Raw genomic sequence first — 15,944 nt, forward strand, 5'->3', positions numbered from 1 at the left:
TGGGTTGGGACTGGGACTGGAAATGGGACTGGGACTGGGATTGGAATGGGGACTGGGATCAGGACTAGGACTGGGACTGGGACTGAGATCAGGATAGGGATTGGGACTGGGACTGGGACTGGGATTGGGACTGGCATTGGGATTGGGACTGGGATTGGGGTTGGGATTGGGACTGGGACTGGGATGGGGATTGGGATCAGGATCAGGACTGGGACTGGGATTGGGATTGGGATTGGGGTTGGGACTGGGACTGGAAATGGGACTGGGACTGGGATTGGAATGGGGACTGGGATCAGGACTAGGACTGGGACTGGGACTGAGATCAGGATAGGGACTGGGACTGGGAATGGGACTGGGACTGGGAATGGGATGTGTATTGGGACTGCGACTGGGACTGGGATTGGGACTGGCATTGGGATTGAGACTGGGATTGGGGGTCTCAGCTGTCCCACTGAGGGTCCCGGGGCTGTGGGGGATCTCCGTGCCCACGTTCCCACTGCTCCTGGGCTGTCCTCGCCGTGCCGTGGCCGCGCCACCCCCTGCCCCACAACAGCCCCCCCCGGGTCCCCCCAAGCCCCCCGGTGCGATCGGCGCCCCCTCCGTCCCGCAGGTGCACGCGCACATCATCAGCCACCTGAAGAAGGAGATGCCGTCCGTCTTCGGCAAGGACAACAAGAAGAAGCAGCTCATCGCCAAGCTGCCCGTCATCTTCGCCCGCATCCAGCTGGAGCACCACATCCCCCCGGGGGACTTCCCCGACTGCGCCAGGATGCAGGTGGGTGCCGGGGGGGACACGAGGGGGTCCCAGGGGGTGGGTTCAGGACGGGATGTTAACCACCACCCCCCCCCCTCCAGGAGCAGCTGCTGGTGCACGACTTCGCCCGCTTCCCGTCGCTGAAGCCGCGGATGCTGGAGGCGCTGGACGAGCTGCTGACCCGCGACATCGCGGCGCTGATGCCGCTGCTGCGGCAGGAGGAGCTGGAGGCGCCCGAGGTGGGCGTGCAGGGGGGGGGCCTTCGAGGGCACCCGGCAGGGCCCCTTCGTGGAGGGAGCCCTCGGGGAGGAGGAGGAGGAGGCCGGGGAGGAAGGCGACGAGTGGGTGGTGACGAAGGACAAGGCCAAGTACGACGAGATCTTCTACGGGCTGGCGCCGCTGGGGGGGAAGCTGAGCGGGCGGCAGGCGCGGGGCTGGATGGTGAGCAGCAAGCTGCCCAGCTCCGTGCTGGGCCGCATCTGGCAGCTGAGCGACGTGGACCGCGACGGCATGCTGGACGCCGAGGAGTTCGCGCTGGCCGGGCACCTCATCGGCGCCAAGCTGGAGGGCCGGGGGCTGCCGGCCGACCTGCCCCGCTCCCTCGTGCCCCCCTCCAAGCGGCGCCAGAAGGGCTCGGCCGAGTAGCGGGGAATAAAGGGAGAGGCGGCCACGCGCGCGTGCGTGTGTGTGGGGTGTGTTCGGGGCGGGGGGGGGATGCACGTGGGTGTGCAAGGGGCTTGAGGGTGGGGGGGCTTGCAGCCAGGTGTGCAGGGGGCTCAGGTGTGGTATGGGGGGGGGCAGGGGGTCAGATGTGGGGGTGCTACTGGGTGTTACGGGGGGGGGGTGCTTGCACATGGGTGTGCAAGGTGCTTGAGGGTGGGGGGGGCTTACACATGGGCATGGGGGGGGCTTGGGTGTGAAGAGAGGGTGGGGGGCTCGCACCTGGGTGTGCTCCTGGGTGTTACAGAGGGTGAGGGGGGGGTGGGGGGGCTTGCACGTGGGTGTGGGGGGGGCTCAGGTGTGACAGGCAGGGTGGGCCTCCACAGGCGTGTGGGGGCACGGCCAGGGCGGCTTGCACACACGCGTAGGCCGTGTCAGCGTGTGTGTACACAGCGTGTGTCAGCATCGCTGCACAAACACGGGGGGAGGGGTGGGGGGGTGGGGGGGGCCTTCACACGCGTGTGTGTGTGCGGGGGGGGGGGGGGCGCACATTTGGGGCGGGGGGGCACACGAAACCTCCCCAAGATGGCGCCTGCCCCTCCCAAGATGGCGTCCTACCCCTCCCAAGATGGCGTCTACCCTCCCAAGATGACTCCCGACCTCCCCAAGATGGCGCCAACCCCCCCACGCCCCCCACCCCATGACTCCCGACCTCCCCAACATGGCGCTCACTCTCCTAAAATGGCTCTCGACCTTCCCAAGATGGCGCTCCCCCCGACCTCCCCAAGATGGCGTCCCCCCTGTTGACTCCCGACCTCTCCAAGATGGCGCCCACCATCCCGAGGTGACTCCTGACCTCCCCAACATGGCGCCCTCCACGTCCCCCGCCCTTCCCACCATGGCGGCCGGAAGCGTCCCCGCGGCGCTTCCGGCGCGGCGCCCGGCGTGGCCCTTTCCTTTCCAAGATGGCGGCGGCCGCGGAGGACGCCTCGTTCCTGGCCCTGAGCCCCGGGGCGCGGGACCCCGGCAGCGCCCGGCGGCGGCCCCGCGGCGCCCGGCACCGCAAGAAGGGCTGGAAGTGCTGGGCCGGCCCCGAGGCGCGGCTGGGCCGCGAGATCGGCGACTTCCTGGAGGATGTGGCCCTGCAGCAGCGGGTGGCGGGGTGAGGGGGGGGGCTGAGGGGCTGGGGAGGGACGGGGGTGTCCTGAGGGGTCGAGGGGGGGGCCTGGGGGGGTCCTGGGGGGTCCTGGGGGGTCCTGAGGGGGCGGGGGGGAGGTCCTGGGGAGTCCTGGGGGGGTCCTGAGGGGTGGGGGGGGGGCTGGGGGGGTCCTGGAGGGGGCCTGAGGGGCCTGGGGAGCGGCTGGGGGGAGTTGGGGGGGCCGGGGGAGGGCGGGGGGGGTCCTGGGGGGGTCCTGAGGGGGCGGGGGGGGGGGCTTGGGGAGCCGGGGAAGGGGTCCTGGGGAGTCCGGGGGGGGCTCTGAAAGCCTGGGGGGTGGGCCCTGGGGGGTCCTGAAAGGTCGGGGGGGGGGCCGGGAAGAGGGTCCTGGGGGGTCCTGGGGGGTCGGGAGGGGGTTCAGGGGTCCTGGGAGGTCTTGGGGGGGGGGGTCCGGGGGGGGGCTTTGGGGGCGCTCAGGGCCCTGAAGGGGGGGGGCTTGGGGGTGTTAAAGGGGGGTGAGTGGCTTTGGGGGGCGTCAAGAGAGGAGAAATTAAGGGGGGGGGGCAAAAAGCCGAGGGGGGGCTTTGGGAGGGTGAAGAGGGGGCTTGGGGTAGGGGAGGGCTTTTAGGGGCGGCGTTGAGGGCGTTGGGGGAGGTTTGGGGACCCCCAATGGCTTGGGGGGGTCTGGGAGGGAGTTCAGGAGGGGCTGGGGGGGTTGGGGGGCGTCTGAGGGGGTTTATGGGGGGGTCCTGGGGGGTCCAGGCCCCCCCGGCGGTGACCGGGGCTGCGTCCCCAGGGGCCTCATCGCGGAGCAGCCGGACGAGGGGCTCTTCTTTGTGGACACGGGCAACGCGGAGAAGGGTGAGTGGGGATTTATTCGGGGGGGGGCACCCCGAGAAGCCCCTCGGCACCTCGAGAAGCCCCCCCCGGCTCCCCAGGAAGCCCCCCCGGCACTTTGGGGTGACGTTTTGCCCCCCCCCCTTTCAGATCGGAAGCTGAACAAGGGCCGGGAGAAGCCGCTGCACATCGACCTCGTCCTGCGCCCCGACTCCAAGGTGCCAGCACCCAAAAAGTGAGTGCGGGGGGGGTAGAAAAACTGGGGGGGGCACCTCGGGGACCCCCCCCCGCTAACTTTTGTCCCCCCCCCCGCAGCATTTTGGCCTACCAGGTCCCCAACGGGCGCAAGGAGAGGCGGCGGCGGCAGTTTTGGGAGCGGCTGGAGCAGCGCGGCGTGCTGCCCCGCGCCGAGCGCCTGCTGCGGGCACGGCTGCAGGCGGGGGCCCCCCCGAGGAAAAAACCCCTGGAAAAAGGGCGCCTGGACCCCTCCCGGGACTTCTACGACATCTGGGCGGATGACAGTGAGCGCTAAAACGGAGGGGGGGTGGCTTTTTTGGGGCCATTTTGGGCGGTTTAGGTACAAACAGCACCAGTTGTGGGGTTTGGCCGAAAATCGGGGTCGTCTCTGGTCTGTTTCCTTTCTCCAAAGCACAAAAAATGATTTATTGGAGGGATTTGCACCCCCCCGATTTATTAAAACATTTTATTGGGGTTCCCCCTAATCTCTCCCGTGGCTTTTGTCCCCCCCCCGGTGCTGTGGTGGGATCTGGGGGGGGCCAAATTGGGGGTGCGCTGTCCCCACAGACCCCCTGGAGCGGGCGCTGGCGGGGCAGGACAGCTGGTTCCTGCAGGAGACCAAGAAGCAGAGGGTGAAGGTGAGCCCCCAAAATTATGGGGGGGGGTCCTGGGGGGGGCACACAGCCCAGCAGGACCCCTCACCCCCTTTGCTCCCCCCCCCAGCGCCCCCCCAGGCTGCTGAAGAAACCGTCGCAGGTCCCCGCCGTGGAAGTCATCGCCCCGGGGGGCTCCTACAACCCCACTTTCGAGGACCACCAGGTTTGGGGAGGGGGCTGGGGGGGCTCAAACGGAGCTGGGGGGGGGCTCAAACGGAGCTGGGGGGGCTCAAACAGAGCTGGGGGGGTCCTAAATACCCCCCCACACCTCTAAAAACCCCCAGGCGCTGCTGCTGCGAGCGCATGAGGTGGAGGTGAGGAAGAAGAGGGAGGAGGACAAGGTGGAGCGGCAGCTGAGCTTCCCCCCCGCCGCCGAGGCCCCCACCGCGGTGAGACCCCCCCCCCCCCAGGACCCCCCCCTCCAATTTCCCTACCCCAAGGAATTGGGGGGGGGGGGGTCTGACAGCGCCTCGCCCCCAGGAGACGGTGTTCCGGGAGCAGTGCGAGGGGCTGCTGGAGGAGTCGGGGGGCGAGGAGGAGGAGGAAGAAGCGGGGGGGGCGGCAGACCCCGAGGACCCCCCCAAAGCGGCCGCGCCCCCCCCTCGGCTGGGGAAGAAAACGGAGCAGCAGCGGCGGAAGGAGAAGGAAGCACGAGCGCTGGTACGGGGGGGGGCACGGGGGGGGGGGTATGGGGTGTTGGGGGGGCACGGGGCACTGGGGGGGGGACACAGGGATATTGGGGGGGACATGTGGGACACTAGGAGGGATGCTGGGGGGGACATGGGATGCTGGGGGGGGCACAGGGCACTGGGGGGACACCTGGGACACTGGGGGGGGGCCTCGAAATACTGGGGGGGGGCATGGGGCACGGGAGGGGTATGGGATGCTGGGGGGGACACGGGACACGGGGGGGATGCTGGGGGGGACAGGGGGGGGACAGAATGCGTGGGGGGGGTGACACAGAATATTGGGGGGCATATGGGATGTTGGGGGGGGACACTGGATATTGGGGGGGGGCCACGGGACACGGGGGGGGCACAGGACACGGGGGGGGGGGCCACGGGGACGCACCCAGCATCCCAGGGCGGGGGGGGGGGTCGTAACGCCGCGTGCCCCCCCCCCAGGAGCTGCAGCGTCGCCGCGAGAAGGCAGCGCGGTGCCGGCGGCAGGAGCTGTTCCGCCTGCGGGCGCTGGGCCGGCAGCTGCGGCGCTGGGAGGCCGAGCTGCTGCGGCGCCGCCGCGCGCGGGAAGCCAAGCGCAAGGCCCTCGAAGGCCGGCCCCGACGCCTCGGGCGCCTCAAGTGAGTCCCCGGGGGGGTTATTTATTTATTTTTTTGGGGGGGGGGGGGGGGGGCACGTACCTGAAGCTCTGCCCCGCAGGTACGAGGACCCGAGCCTGGAGGTGCAGCTGAGCGACGAGCTGGCCGAGTCGCTGCGCACGCTGAAGGTGGGTTTGGCGGGGCTCTAAAATTGGGGGGGGATGCTAAAAACTCGGGGGGGGTCCTGCTAAATCGGGGGGGTCATCATTAAATTGGGGGGGGGGGCAGCAGCGCCCAGTGATGAGCCCCATCCTTGCACTACGAGGATTCGCAGCCCCCGCGCTGGGAATGTGAAGGTCTCCAGGGGTCCCGGGGCCTCGCCGTGGGGGCGAGGGCTTGGGCGCTGAGGGTGCTGATTTCCCCCCCCCCCCCCCCCCAAAGGTTTTAGGAGCTGGGGGGGGGCTCCCAGCGCCCCCCCCCCCCCTAAAATCCCACTTTTCCTCATTTTTCCGCTCCCCGTTCCAGCCCGAGGGCAGCTTGCTGCACGACCGCTTCAAGAGCCTGCAGAAGCGGAGCCTGATCGAGCCCCGGGAGAGGGCAAAGTGAGTTGAGGGGGGGCTCCGGGGGGGGTCTCACTGCCCCCACCCCTTTTGGGATGGATTTGGGGCCGATTTTGAGCCCCCTTTTCTCTCCTTCCCCAGGTTCAAGAGGAAATACCGCCTGAAATACGTGGAGAAGAGAGCTTTCCGGGAAGTGACGTGAGTGGGGGCACCGGGGGGGGGACAGGGGACACTGAGGGGGGGGGGGGCAGCCTCAAGGGCCCCCCCCCGACCCGCTGCTCTCCTCGTTGCAGGTTGTAGCTGCGCTTCCTCGGCCCAATAAAACCCTTTGCACCAGCAGCGCCTCCTGGTTTGCACTGGGGGGGGGATTGTGGGGCTGGGGGGGGGCTTGTGGGGCTGGGGGGGGGACCAGCCCCCGCAGCTGGGCTTGTGGCCCCCCCCCCCGGGAAGGGGGGGCCCGGCAGATGGTGCCTGGCTCAGCCCCTTTCCCTTCTTTAGGGCTATTAGCGAGCGGATTAACGAACGCAAATCCCAGCGCCGGGGGGGGCGCGCGTGCGCTGCTGCCTCTGGGGGGGGTGCAGGGGGCAGAAGTGGGGCTGGGGGCCGCGGGGGGGGCACCGTGCGTCACCCCCGAGAGCACAGCGTGAGGTTGGGAGCCACCTCTCATTTATTTGTACCCCCCCATCCCCTCCCCAAATAAATAAAGCCCCAGTTTCGCCCCCCAAACCCCAGTTTTTCCTCCCCAGACCCCAAATTCTGCCTCCCAGACTCCAAATTCCCCCCCAAACCCCCAAATTGCTCCCCAAAACCCTGAATTCCCCCCCCCGATCCCAAATTCCCCCCCAAAAAACTTAAATTTACCCCCCCAAGAGCGCAGGTCGTGGGGCCCCCCCCACTCCCCGCTTGCACCACGCTGGCAGGAGGCTGCCAAAACCCCCAAATCCTTGGGGGGGGGGAAGAGGAGGCTGCCGAAACCCCCAAACCCTTGGGGGGGGTCATGGAGGAGGTTGCCGTAACCCCCAAATCCTTGGGGGGGGGAAGGAGGAAGCCGCCGAAACCCCCAAATCCCAGGGGGGGTCATGGAGGAGGTTGCCGAAACCCCCAAATCCTGGGGGGGGGAAGGAGCGGGAGCCCGCCCGCCCTTGCAGCACCCCCCAAAATCCGTTTTTTTGGGCCCGGGGGGGGGCCGGGGCTCACGCTCAGACGTAGGCCGACTCGCTGGACTGCGTCCGCCCCAGGGGGGCCGCGGGGGCCGGGGGGGCCGCGTCCTTTTTGCGGGGCTCCCCGAGGGACTTGCGCCGCGCCTGCGCCCCCCGCACGGCCGCCCGCACCTTGCGCCAGCCCAGGTGGTTGAGCTCGGCCAGGTTGAGCAGGACGCAGACGCCGCTGACGGCGAACATGAAGGCGAGGAAGACGGTCTTCTCGGTGGGCCGCGAGACGTAGCACTCCACCTCCTTGACGCAGGGGTAGCGGTCGCACTCGAAGATGGCCGGCACGCGGAAGCCGTAGAGGAAATACTGCCCGGCCAGGAAGCCGATCTCCAGCGCGTTGCGGAACACCACCTGGATGACGTAGAAGCGCGAGATGCCCTCCTGCCGCCGCGCCTTGGAGCCCCGCGACGGCGGCCGCGGGGCCGCCGCGCTCGGCGCCTCCTTGGCGTCCTCGGCGTCGTCCTTGGCGGCGCCGGGCGCCGGGGGCCCGCCGAGGGGCTTGGGGCGGCGCGCGTCGCGCTCCAGCAGCGGGTGGAGGAAGGAGTAGCGGCGCTCGCGCTGCTTGGCCGCCTGGTGCACGGAGTAGGTGATGAAGCAGAGGCTGGGCGTGCACACCAGGATGATCTGGAAGACCCAGTAGCGGATGTGGGAGATGGGGAAGGCCTTGTCGTAGCACGCCTGGTTGCAGCCGGGCTGCAGCGTGTTGCACGTGAACATGGTCTGCTCGTCCTCGTACACCGTCTCGCCCACGATGGCCACGATCAGGATGCGGAAGATCACCACCACCGTCAGCAGGATCCTGCCCGGGGTTGGGGGGGGGAAGAGGAGGGGGCACGGGGGGCGGCACGCGGGTGCCACGGGGGCGCGCGGGTGCCGCCGGGATACGCGCGGGTGCCACCGGGATGTGTGTGCGCCACCAGGAAGTGTGTGTGCCACCCGGACGTGTCTGTGCCACCAGGAAGTGTGTGTGCCACCCAGACAGGTATGTGCCACCAGGACATGTGTGTGCCACTGGGACACATGTGTGTGCCACCTGGACATGTATGTGCCACTGGGACACGTGTGTGCCACCTGGACATGTCTGTGCCACCAGGACACGTGTGTGCCACCTGGACATGTCTGTGCCACCAGGACACGTGTGTGCCACCGGGATGTGTGCGTGCCACCTGGACACGTCTGTGCCACTGGGACACGTGTGTGTGCCGCTGGGATACGTGTGTGTGCCACTGGGATACGTGTGTGCCACCTGGACATGTGCCACCAGGACACGTGTGTGCCACTGGGATACATGTGTGCCACCCGGACACATCTGTGCCACTGGGACACGTGTGTGTGCCACCCAGACATGTCTGTGCCACCAGGCTACACGTGTGTGCCACCGGGATGTGTGTGTGCCACCAGGACACGTGTGTGCCACTGGGATACGTGCGTGCCACCTGGACACGTCTGTGCCACTGGGACACGTGTGTGTGCCACCCAGACATGTATGTGCCACCAGGACACGTGTGTGCCACCCAGACCGGTATGTGCCACCAGACGTGTGCCACTGGGACACGTGTGTGCCACCTGGACATGTATGTGCTACCAGGACACGTGTGTGCCACTGGGATACATGTGTGCCACCCGGACACATCTGTGCCACTGGGACACATGTGTGTGCCACCCAGACAGGTATGTGCCACCAGGCTACACGTGTGTGCCACCAGGATGTGTGTGTGCCACAGGGGTATGCGTGTGCACCACCCAGACATGTATGTGGCACTGGGACACGTGTGTGTGCCACCCAGATATGTATGTGCAACCAGGACACGTGTGCCACCGGGATGTGTGTGTGCCACCCGGACACGTCTGTGTGTGCACCACCCAGACATGTATGTGGCACTGGGACACGTGTGTGTGCCACCAGGACACGTGTGTGCCACTGGGATACGTGTGTGCCACCCGGACATGTCTGTGTCACAGCGGTAAGCGTGTGCCACTAGGATATGTGTGTGTGCCACTGGGATGTGTGTGTGACACCCAGACATGTCTGTGCCACCGGGACACGTGTGTGTGCCACCCGGACATGTCTGTGCCACAGGGGTATGCATGTGCACCACCCAGACATGTATGTGGCACTGGGACATGTGTGTGTGCCACTAGGACACGTGTGTGCCACTGGGATACGTGTGTGCCACCCGGACATGTCTGTGTCACAACGGTAAGCGTGTGCCACTAGGATACGTGTGTGTGCCACCCAGACATGTATGTGCCACCCGGACATGTGTGCGTGCCACCCAGACAGGTATGTGTCATCAGACACGTACGTGCCACTGGGACACGTGTGTGTGACCTGCATATGTGTGTGCCACCGGGACACGGGTGTGGCACCTGGACATGTATGTGCCACGTGTGTGTGAGCTGCATGCGTGTGTGCCGGCAGGACACGTGTGTGCCACCAGGACATGCGTGTGTGCCAGCAGGACACGTGTGTGCCACCAGGACATGTGTGTGTGACCTGCATATGCGTGTGCCACCAGGACACGTGTGTGCCACCCAGACATGTCTGTGCCCCATGTGTGTGACCTGGATGTGTGTGTGCCAGCAGGACACGTGTGTGCCACCAGGACATGTGTGTGTGACCTGCATATGCGTGTGCCACCAGGACACGTGTGTGCCACCCAGACATGTCTGTGCCCCATGTGTGTGACCTGGATGCGTGTGTGCCACCAGGACACGTGTGTGCCACCGGGACGTGTGTGTGCCACCGGGACGTGTGTGTGCCACTGGGACACGTGTGTGCCACCAGGACACGTGTGTGTGCCACCAGGACACGCCTGTGCCACCGGGACGCGTGTGCCACCCACACACGCAGGTGCCACCAGGACACGTGTGTGCCATGGGGACACGTGTGCCACCCCCCCACCCGTGCACCCTCCCCCCACCTCGTACCCACCCTCTGCCCCCCCGCCCAGCCCCCGGGGTCCCCCCCAGCCCTGCCACCCCCCCCCCCGGTGACCCCCCCCCCGCACCCCTGGGTGCTGCCCCCTGTCCCCGCGTCACCCTGCGCGCCCTCGGTGCCGGCGGGGAGGTGACAGGAGGGTGACGGGGGGGGGGGGACGGACACAATGGGGGGGCACAGTGGGGAGGGTGACAATAGGGGGGGGTGGGTGCCCTGTGGGGGTCCCTGCCCCCCCCCAGCCCAAAGCCCTGCTGTGTCACCCCCTGGGGACCCGGTGTCACCGCCCCATGGGGGGCAAAGCGGGGCTGGGGGGGGATATTTTGGGGGGGGGGATGTTTGGGATGCTCCCACCCCACCCCTGGGACAGGGGGTCCCATCCAGCCCCCTCCCCGTGCTGGGGGGGGGGGAACAGGGGGGCCGGAGGAGCAGGGGGTCTGGTCTAAAGGGGGGGGGGGGCAATTCTGGGGGGGGTCCCTGTCCAAAGAGGGTGGGGGTCCTGGTCCTTGGGGGGGGGGGGCAGTCCCTGGGGGGGGTCCTGGTCCTTGGGGGCAGGGGTCCCAGTTCTAGGGGGGGGGTCCCTGTCCAAAGAGGGTGGGGGTCCCGGTCCTTGGGGGGGGGGCAGTCCTTGGGGGGGGTCCCGGTCCTTGGGGGGGGGGGGTCCCGGTTCTAGGGTGGGGGGTCCTGAGCCTGGGGGGGGTCCCAGTTCCAGGGGGGTGTCCCAATCCTGGGGGGGGGGTGTCCCTGTCCAAAGAGGGGGGTGTCCCTGTCCTTGCGGGGGGGGGGGTCCAGGTCCTTGGGGTGGTCCCAGTCTCAGGGTGGGGGTCCTGATCCGGGGGGGGGAGGTCCCGGTCCTTTTGGGGGGGGGGTCCCGGCCCTTGGGGGGGGGGTCCTAGTTCCAGGGTGGGGGGCCCGATCCTGGGGGGGGAGGGGGGTCCCTACCCAAAGAGGGTGGGGGTCCAGCTCCGGGGGGGGAAGGTCCCGATCCCGGGGGGGGGTCCCGGCCCCGGGGGGGGGGGGGTGTCCCGGGGGGGCTCTCACCTGCCGATCATGGTGGAGTGCTGCTGCACCGCCGCCTCCAGCAGCCGCTCCAGGATGGTCCATTCGCCCATCGCGCCGGCAGCGGGGGGCGCCGGGCCGGGCCCCCCCCCCTCCCGCCCCCCCCCCCCCGGCCCCACCGGGCCCCCCCCGCGCTCAGCGCCGCGGCCCCATCGCCGCCGCCGCCGCCCGGGAGCGCCGAGCGCGGCCCCGAGCCGGGCGCGGCCCCGCGGAGCCACGGGAGCGCGCGGCGCGCCGCCGGTACCGGGGGGGGGAGGGGGGAGGCGCGTTGGTGCTGCGAGCTGGGAGAGCTGGGAGCGCTGGGGGGGTGCGCTGGGTGTACTGGGAGCGCTGGGGGGTGCGCTGGTGCTGCGAGCTGGGAGCACTGGGAGCACTGGTGATGCGAACTGGGAGCACTGGGGGGTGCACTGGGAGCACTGGGTGTACTGGGAGCACTGGGGGGGTGCACTGGTGCTGCGAGCTGGGAGCACTGGGAGCACTGGTGATGCGAGCTGAGAGCACTGGTGATGCGAGCTGAGAGCACTGGGGGGTGCACTGGGAGCGCTGGTGTAATGTACTGGGTGCACTGGGAGCACCGGGTGCACTGGTGTAATGTACTGGGTGCACTGGGAGCACTGGGTGCACTGGTGTAATGCACTGGGTGTACTGGGAGCGCTGGGAGCACTGGGGGGTGCACTGGGAGGTGCACTGGGAGCACCGGGTGCACTGGTGTAATGTACTGGGTGCACTGGGAGCACTGGGTGCACTGGTGTAATGCACTGGGTGTACTGGGAGCGCTGGGGGGGTGCACTGGTGCTGCGAGCTGGGAGCACTGGGAGCACTGGTGATGCGAGCTGGGAGCACTGGGGGGTGAACTGGGAGCGCTGGTGTAATGTACTGGGTGCACTGGGAGCACTGGGTGCACTGGTGTAATGCACTGGGTGTACTGGGAGCGCTGGGGGGGTGCACTGGTGCTGCGAGCTGGGTGCGCTAGTGCTGTGAACTGGGTGCACTGGTGCACTGGTGGAATGTACTGGGTGCACTGGTGGAATGTACTGGGTGCACTGGGAGCACTGGGTGCACTGGTGCTGCGAACTGGGTGCGCTGGGGGATGCACTGGGAGCACTGGTGCTGCAAACTGGGTGCGCTAGTGCTGTGAACTGGGTGCACTGGGGGAACGCCCTGGGTGCACTGGGGGAATATACTGGGTGCACTGGTGGAAAGGTGCAATGCGCTGGGTGTACTGGTGCTGCAAACTGGGTGTACTGGTGGAAAGGCGCAATGCGCTGGGTGTACTGGTGCTCTGAACTGTGTGAACTGGTGCACTGCGGGGGGGTGCACTGGGTGCGCTGGTGCCGCAAACTGGGTGAACTGGGGGGGCTGCACTGGGAGGACTGGCGTGAAGCAGCCGTGCAGGAGCCCCCAGCCCCCTCCCCCCTCCCCAAGTGTAGCTCATTAATATGCAAATGAAGCTCATTAATATGCAAACGCCCCCCCCGGCCTACAAAGCCCCCCTGGCGCCCCCCCCGCGCCCCTTAGGCTGCGTTCGGAGGGGGGGGGGCTGCGCACACACCCCCAACCCCCCCCCGTTAACCATTTTGCCCGTTTTCGCCGTTTTTCACCCCAGCTGCGGGGGGCCTCCGGCGTGGGGGGCGGTGCTGGGCCCCGGCGCGCAGCCGCCGCCATCGCCGTCACCAGTGCCACCAGTGCCACGGCTCTCAGCGCTACGACTGGTGTCCCTGGTGCCACTGGTGCCACTGGTGTCACTTGGGCCACTGCTGCCACTGCAGCCACTGCTGTCACTGGTGTCACTGCAGTCACTGGTGTCACTGCAGCCACTGCTGCCACCGCCGCCATGCCGCTGCGCGTCTCCGTGCTCTACTGGTAAGGCCCCTTCAAGGGGGGGGGGGATTGGGGCGCTGAGCCCCCACCCCCGCCCCCCGGCTCACCCCAATGCCCCCCGCTCTCCCTTGCAGCGGGGCCTGAGGCTACAGACCCAAGGTGAGCCGATTTCCCTGTTTTTTCCCCCAAAATGCCCGTGGCCGCCTGCGGCCTGCGGGCGCCGGGCGGTGACGGCCGCGCTTGGCTTCGCAGTATGAGCGGCTCAGGAAGGAGCTGGAGGCACGCTTCCCCGGCGCGCTGGACATGGTGAGTTTTTATTTTGGGGGGGGGTCCACACCCCCTGATGACCCCCCCCCCGGACCCCCGGTGACTCCCCCGGACCCCCCGGTGCGTGCCCGCAGAGCGGCCAGGGAACGCCGGAGGTGACGGGATGGTTCGAGGTGACGGTGGCCGGCCGCCTGGTGCACTCCAAGAAGGTGCGGGGGCGACGATGGCGGGGGGGGGGGACACGCGGGGGGGTCGCCCCGAGACCCTCCCCAGGCTCCACGGGGGGGTTCTGGGGGGGGTTTCTTCGCTTCCTGCTTGTCCCGAGGGGATTTCTGTAATTTTTTTGGGGGGAAGGAGAGGGCTCCAACACGCTGCTCGCCTTCCCAGCACCCTTAAATTCACTATTTTCTGCCTAAAAATCCCCAAAACGTCCCACTTTCCTTCCCAGCACCCTTAAAAAAAAGAAAAGGTGCTGTTTTCTATCGGAGTGTCCCCAAAACACGCTGTTTTCTATCGGAGTGTCCCCAAAATACGCTGTTTTCTCTCCATGTGCCCCTCAAACTTGCTGTTTTTTAGCTGCGCACCCTCAAAGCGTGCTGCTTTTCATCCAGACACCACTAAATGCACCATTTTCCCTCTGGGCACCCCCAAAACCCGCCGTTTTCCCTCTGGGCACCCCCAAACCCCACCATTTTCCCTCTGGGCACCCCCAAACCCCACCGTTCCCCCTCTGGGCACCCCCAAAACATGTCGTTTTCCCTCCGGGCACCCCCAAACCCCACCATTTTCCCTCGGGGCACCTCCAAAACCCAACGTTTTCCCTCGGGGCACCTCCAAAACCCACCGTTTTCCCTCGGGGCACCCCCAAACCCCACCGTTTTCCCTCGGGGCACCTCCAAACCCCACCGTTTTCCCTCGGGGCACCTCCAAACCCCACCGTTTTCCCTCGGGGCACCCCCAAACCCCAACGTTTTCCCTCGGGGCACCCCCAAACCCCAACGTTTTCCCTCGGGGCACCCCCAAACCCCAACGTTTTCCCTCGGGGCACCCCCAAACCCCAACGTTTTCCCTCGGGGCACCCCCAAACCCCAACGTTTTCCCTCGGGGCACCCCCAAACCCCAACGTTTTCCCTCGGGGCACCCCCAAACCCCAACGTTTTCCCTCGGGGCACCCCCAAACCCCAACGTTTTCCCTCGGGGCACCCCCAAACCCCACCGTTTTCCCTCGGGGCACCTCCAAAACCCAACGTTTTCCCTCGGGGCACCTCCAAAACCCAACGTTTTCCCTCGGGGCACCCCCAAACCCCACCGTTTTCCCTCGGGGCACCCTCCCCCGTCTCTTTCCTCCGCCAGAACGGCGACGGCTTTGTCGATAGCGATGCCAAGCTGCAGAAGATCGTAGCCGCCATCAAGGCCTCCTTGCCGTAGGCATCAACGGACGCCCCGCTGCTGCCTTTACCGGCCTAGCGAAGGTAATTTCGGCACGGGGCCGGCGTGGCGGGGTTGGCATCGAAGCCACGCTGACCCTGTTGCCCCCCCCAAAGCACCACGAGCGCCTGCCTCGCTCGGGTCGGCCGAGCGCTCCATGACGGGAGCCGCCGAAACGTCCGCGGACACCGGGTGGTTTCCAGACCCCGCGCGCAGGATGCCGGCCGGAGGGAGGCGGGCGGTCGTCGAGCTTCGCACCCCAGCCTGTTTTGTTTTTTTTATTATTATTATTTTTTTGGTCTGGTGTTTTCCTCCACGCCGGTTTTGTTCGCCGTCGAGGCGGTCGCTCTCACTTCAGCGTGCTGGGGTGAGCGATTCCGCCTTTGCACGCGCCGCTAACTCGCACAGAAAGCTTCTGCCGAGCCTGCTGGGCTGAAACGTAAGGAAATAAGGCTCCACATTCAGGAATTATTCAGCGGGCAGCGCTTCTGGCTTGGGTTTAATGAGGTATGAGACACGCGATTCTCAGGGCTTGCCCAAAATAACACTAATTTCACTTTTTTTTCCCCTCTGCCCAGCAGCAGCTCGGCGGAGAGCTTCTGCCCTGCCGTCCCGGTTGCCTTCTGTAAGTGTGTCACTGTTTGGGGCCGTTTCTCAATAAAAGCCGTGGAAACTTTGCGCTGGGTTTTGCGGTCGCTGGGGTTTTTGCTCTCGGCTTGGCGTCTCTCCAGGCAGGAGAACCGCCGCGAGCAGGGCGGCGGAGCCCGGAACTGGGGGGGATTTGTCACCGCTTTGGAAACGGGGATCTGCTTCGCCATCCTCTCCGCTCAGCGGCGTTCTGCAGCCAGCGTCGCCGGCAGCAGGGCTCAGTCCCAGCCTCGTTAGCGAACCTTTCCCCTCCTTTTCTGTTTGCACCTTAAAAAAAACAACAAGAAAATTGGGAAACCTCTCTGTGTTAGTTGTACTCGGGCTTCTCCGCGGTGGACGCGTGCCCTCTGGTGACAACAGCAAGCAAACAGGCGCAGATTTACGTGTCAGTGTCTCGTCCTCCGGCTTTCCCCCGTGGTGGTGCTTGAAGTTTGTGTCTGTGGAGGAGCAGGAG

At 67.1% G+C, this 15,944-nt stretch overlaps 4 protein-coding genes across 4 annotated transcripts in view; 3 read left to right on the plus strand and 1 right to left on the minus strand.

Annotated features, from left to right (window-relative positions):
• EHD2 (EH domain containing 2) overlaps positions 1-1,428 on the plus strand; it is a 2,574-nt gene extending 1,146 nt beyond the window's left edge. The window contains 3 exon segments of the mRNA XM_083853077.1: positions 332-775; positions 856-1,005; positions 1,007-1,428. Of these exon segments, the coding sequence (XP_083709203.1) occupies positions 332-775; positions 856-1,005; positions 1,007-1,399 (987 nt within the window). The 3' untranslated portion in view covers positions 1,400-1,428.
• Positions 1,429-2,353: 925 nt separating this feature from the next.
• NOP53 (NOP53 ribosome biogenesis factor) lies at positions 2,354-6,454 on the plus strand. Its single transcript, XM_083853059.1, has 13 exons — positions 2,354-2,576; positions 3,367-3,431; positions 3,558-3,642; positions 3,723-3,928; positions 4,212-4,282; positions 4,368-4,463; positions 4,585-4,689; positions 4,781-4,960; positions 5,425-5,600; positions 5,680-5,746; positions 6,084-6,160; positions 6,260-6,316; positions 6,412-6,454. Exons 1-13 carry the CDS (start codon positions 2,380-2,382, stop codon positions 6,416-6,418), a joined length of 1,389 nt encoding a protein of 462 aa, XP_083709185.1. The 5' UTR covers positions 2,354-2,379; the 3' UTR covers positions 6,419-6,454.
• A 119-nt stretch (positions 6,455-6,573) lies between these two features.
• Positions 6,574-11,497, minus strand: LOC310890734 (gap junction delta-2 protein-like). The gene is made up of 2 exons (XM_083853061.1): positions 11,309-11,497; positions 6,574-8,128 (listed from the first exon to the last, which is right to left on the minus strand). Exons 1-2 carry the CDS (start codon positions 11,377-11,379, stop codon positions 7,318-7,320), a joined length of 882 nt encoding a protein of 293 aa, XP_083709187.1. The 5' UTR covers positions 11,380-11,497; the 3' UTR covers positions 6,574-7,317.
• Positions 11,498-12,977: 1,480 nt separating this feature from the next.
• On the plus strand, positions 12,978-15,519 carry SELENOW (selenoprotein W). Its single transcript, XM_083853071.1, has 6 exons — positions 12,978-13,189; positions 13,282-13,306; positions 13,400-13,453; positions 13,549-13,623; positions 14,768-14,886; positions 14,959-15,519. Exons 1-5 carry the CDS (start codon positions 13,161-13,163, stop codon positions 14,840-14,842), a joined length of 258 nt encoding a protein of 85 aa, XP_083709197.1. The 5' UTR covers positions 12,978-13,160; the 3' UTR covers positions 14,843-14,886; positions 14,959-15,519.
• Positions 15,520-15,944: the final 425 nt, after the last annotated feature.

The sequence above is a fragment of the Anser anser genome, assembly GCF_964211835.1.
Source record: "Anser anser genome assembly, contig: HAP1_SCAFFOLD_34, whole genome shotgun sequence".
In the NCBI taxonomy this organism is placed as follows: domain Eukaryota; kingdom Metazoa; phylum Chordata; class Aves; order Anseriformes; family Anatidae; genus Anser; species Anser anser.

Coding starts and splice junctions, on each gene's coding strand:
- NOP53 (XM_083853059.1), top strand. CDS start 2,380: ATGGCGGCGGCCGCGGAGGACGCCTCGTTCCTGGCCCTGAGCCCCGGG. Junction 3,432..3,557: donor CACGGGCAACGCGGAGAAGG/GTGAGTGGGGAT, acceptor CCCCCCTTTCAG/ATCGGAAGCTGAACAAGGGC. Junction 5,601..5,679: donor CGACGCCTCGGGCGCCTCAA/GTGAGTCCCCGG, acceptor TCTGCCCCGCAG/GTACGAGGACCCGAGCCTGG.
- LOC310890734 (XM_083853061.1), bottom strand. CDS start 11,379: ATGGGCGAATGGACCATCCTGGAGCGGCTGCTGGAGGCGGCGGTGCAG. Junction 8,129..11,308: donor CACTCCACCATGATCGGCAG/GTGAGAGCCCCC, acceptor AACCCCGGGCAG/GATCCTGCTGACGGTGGTGG.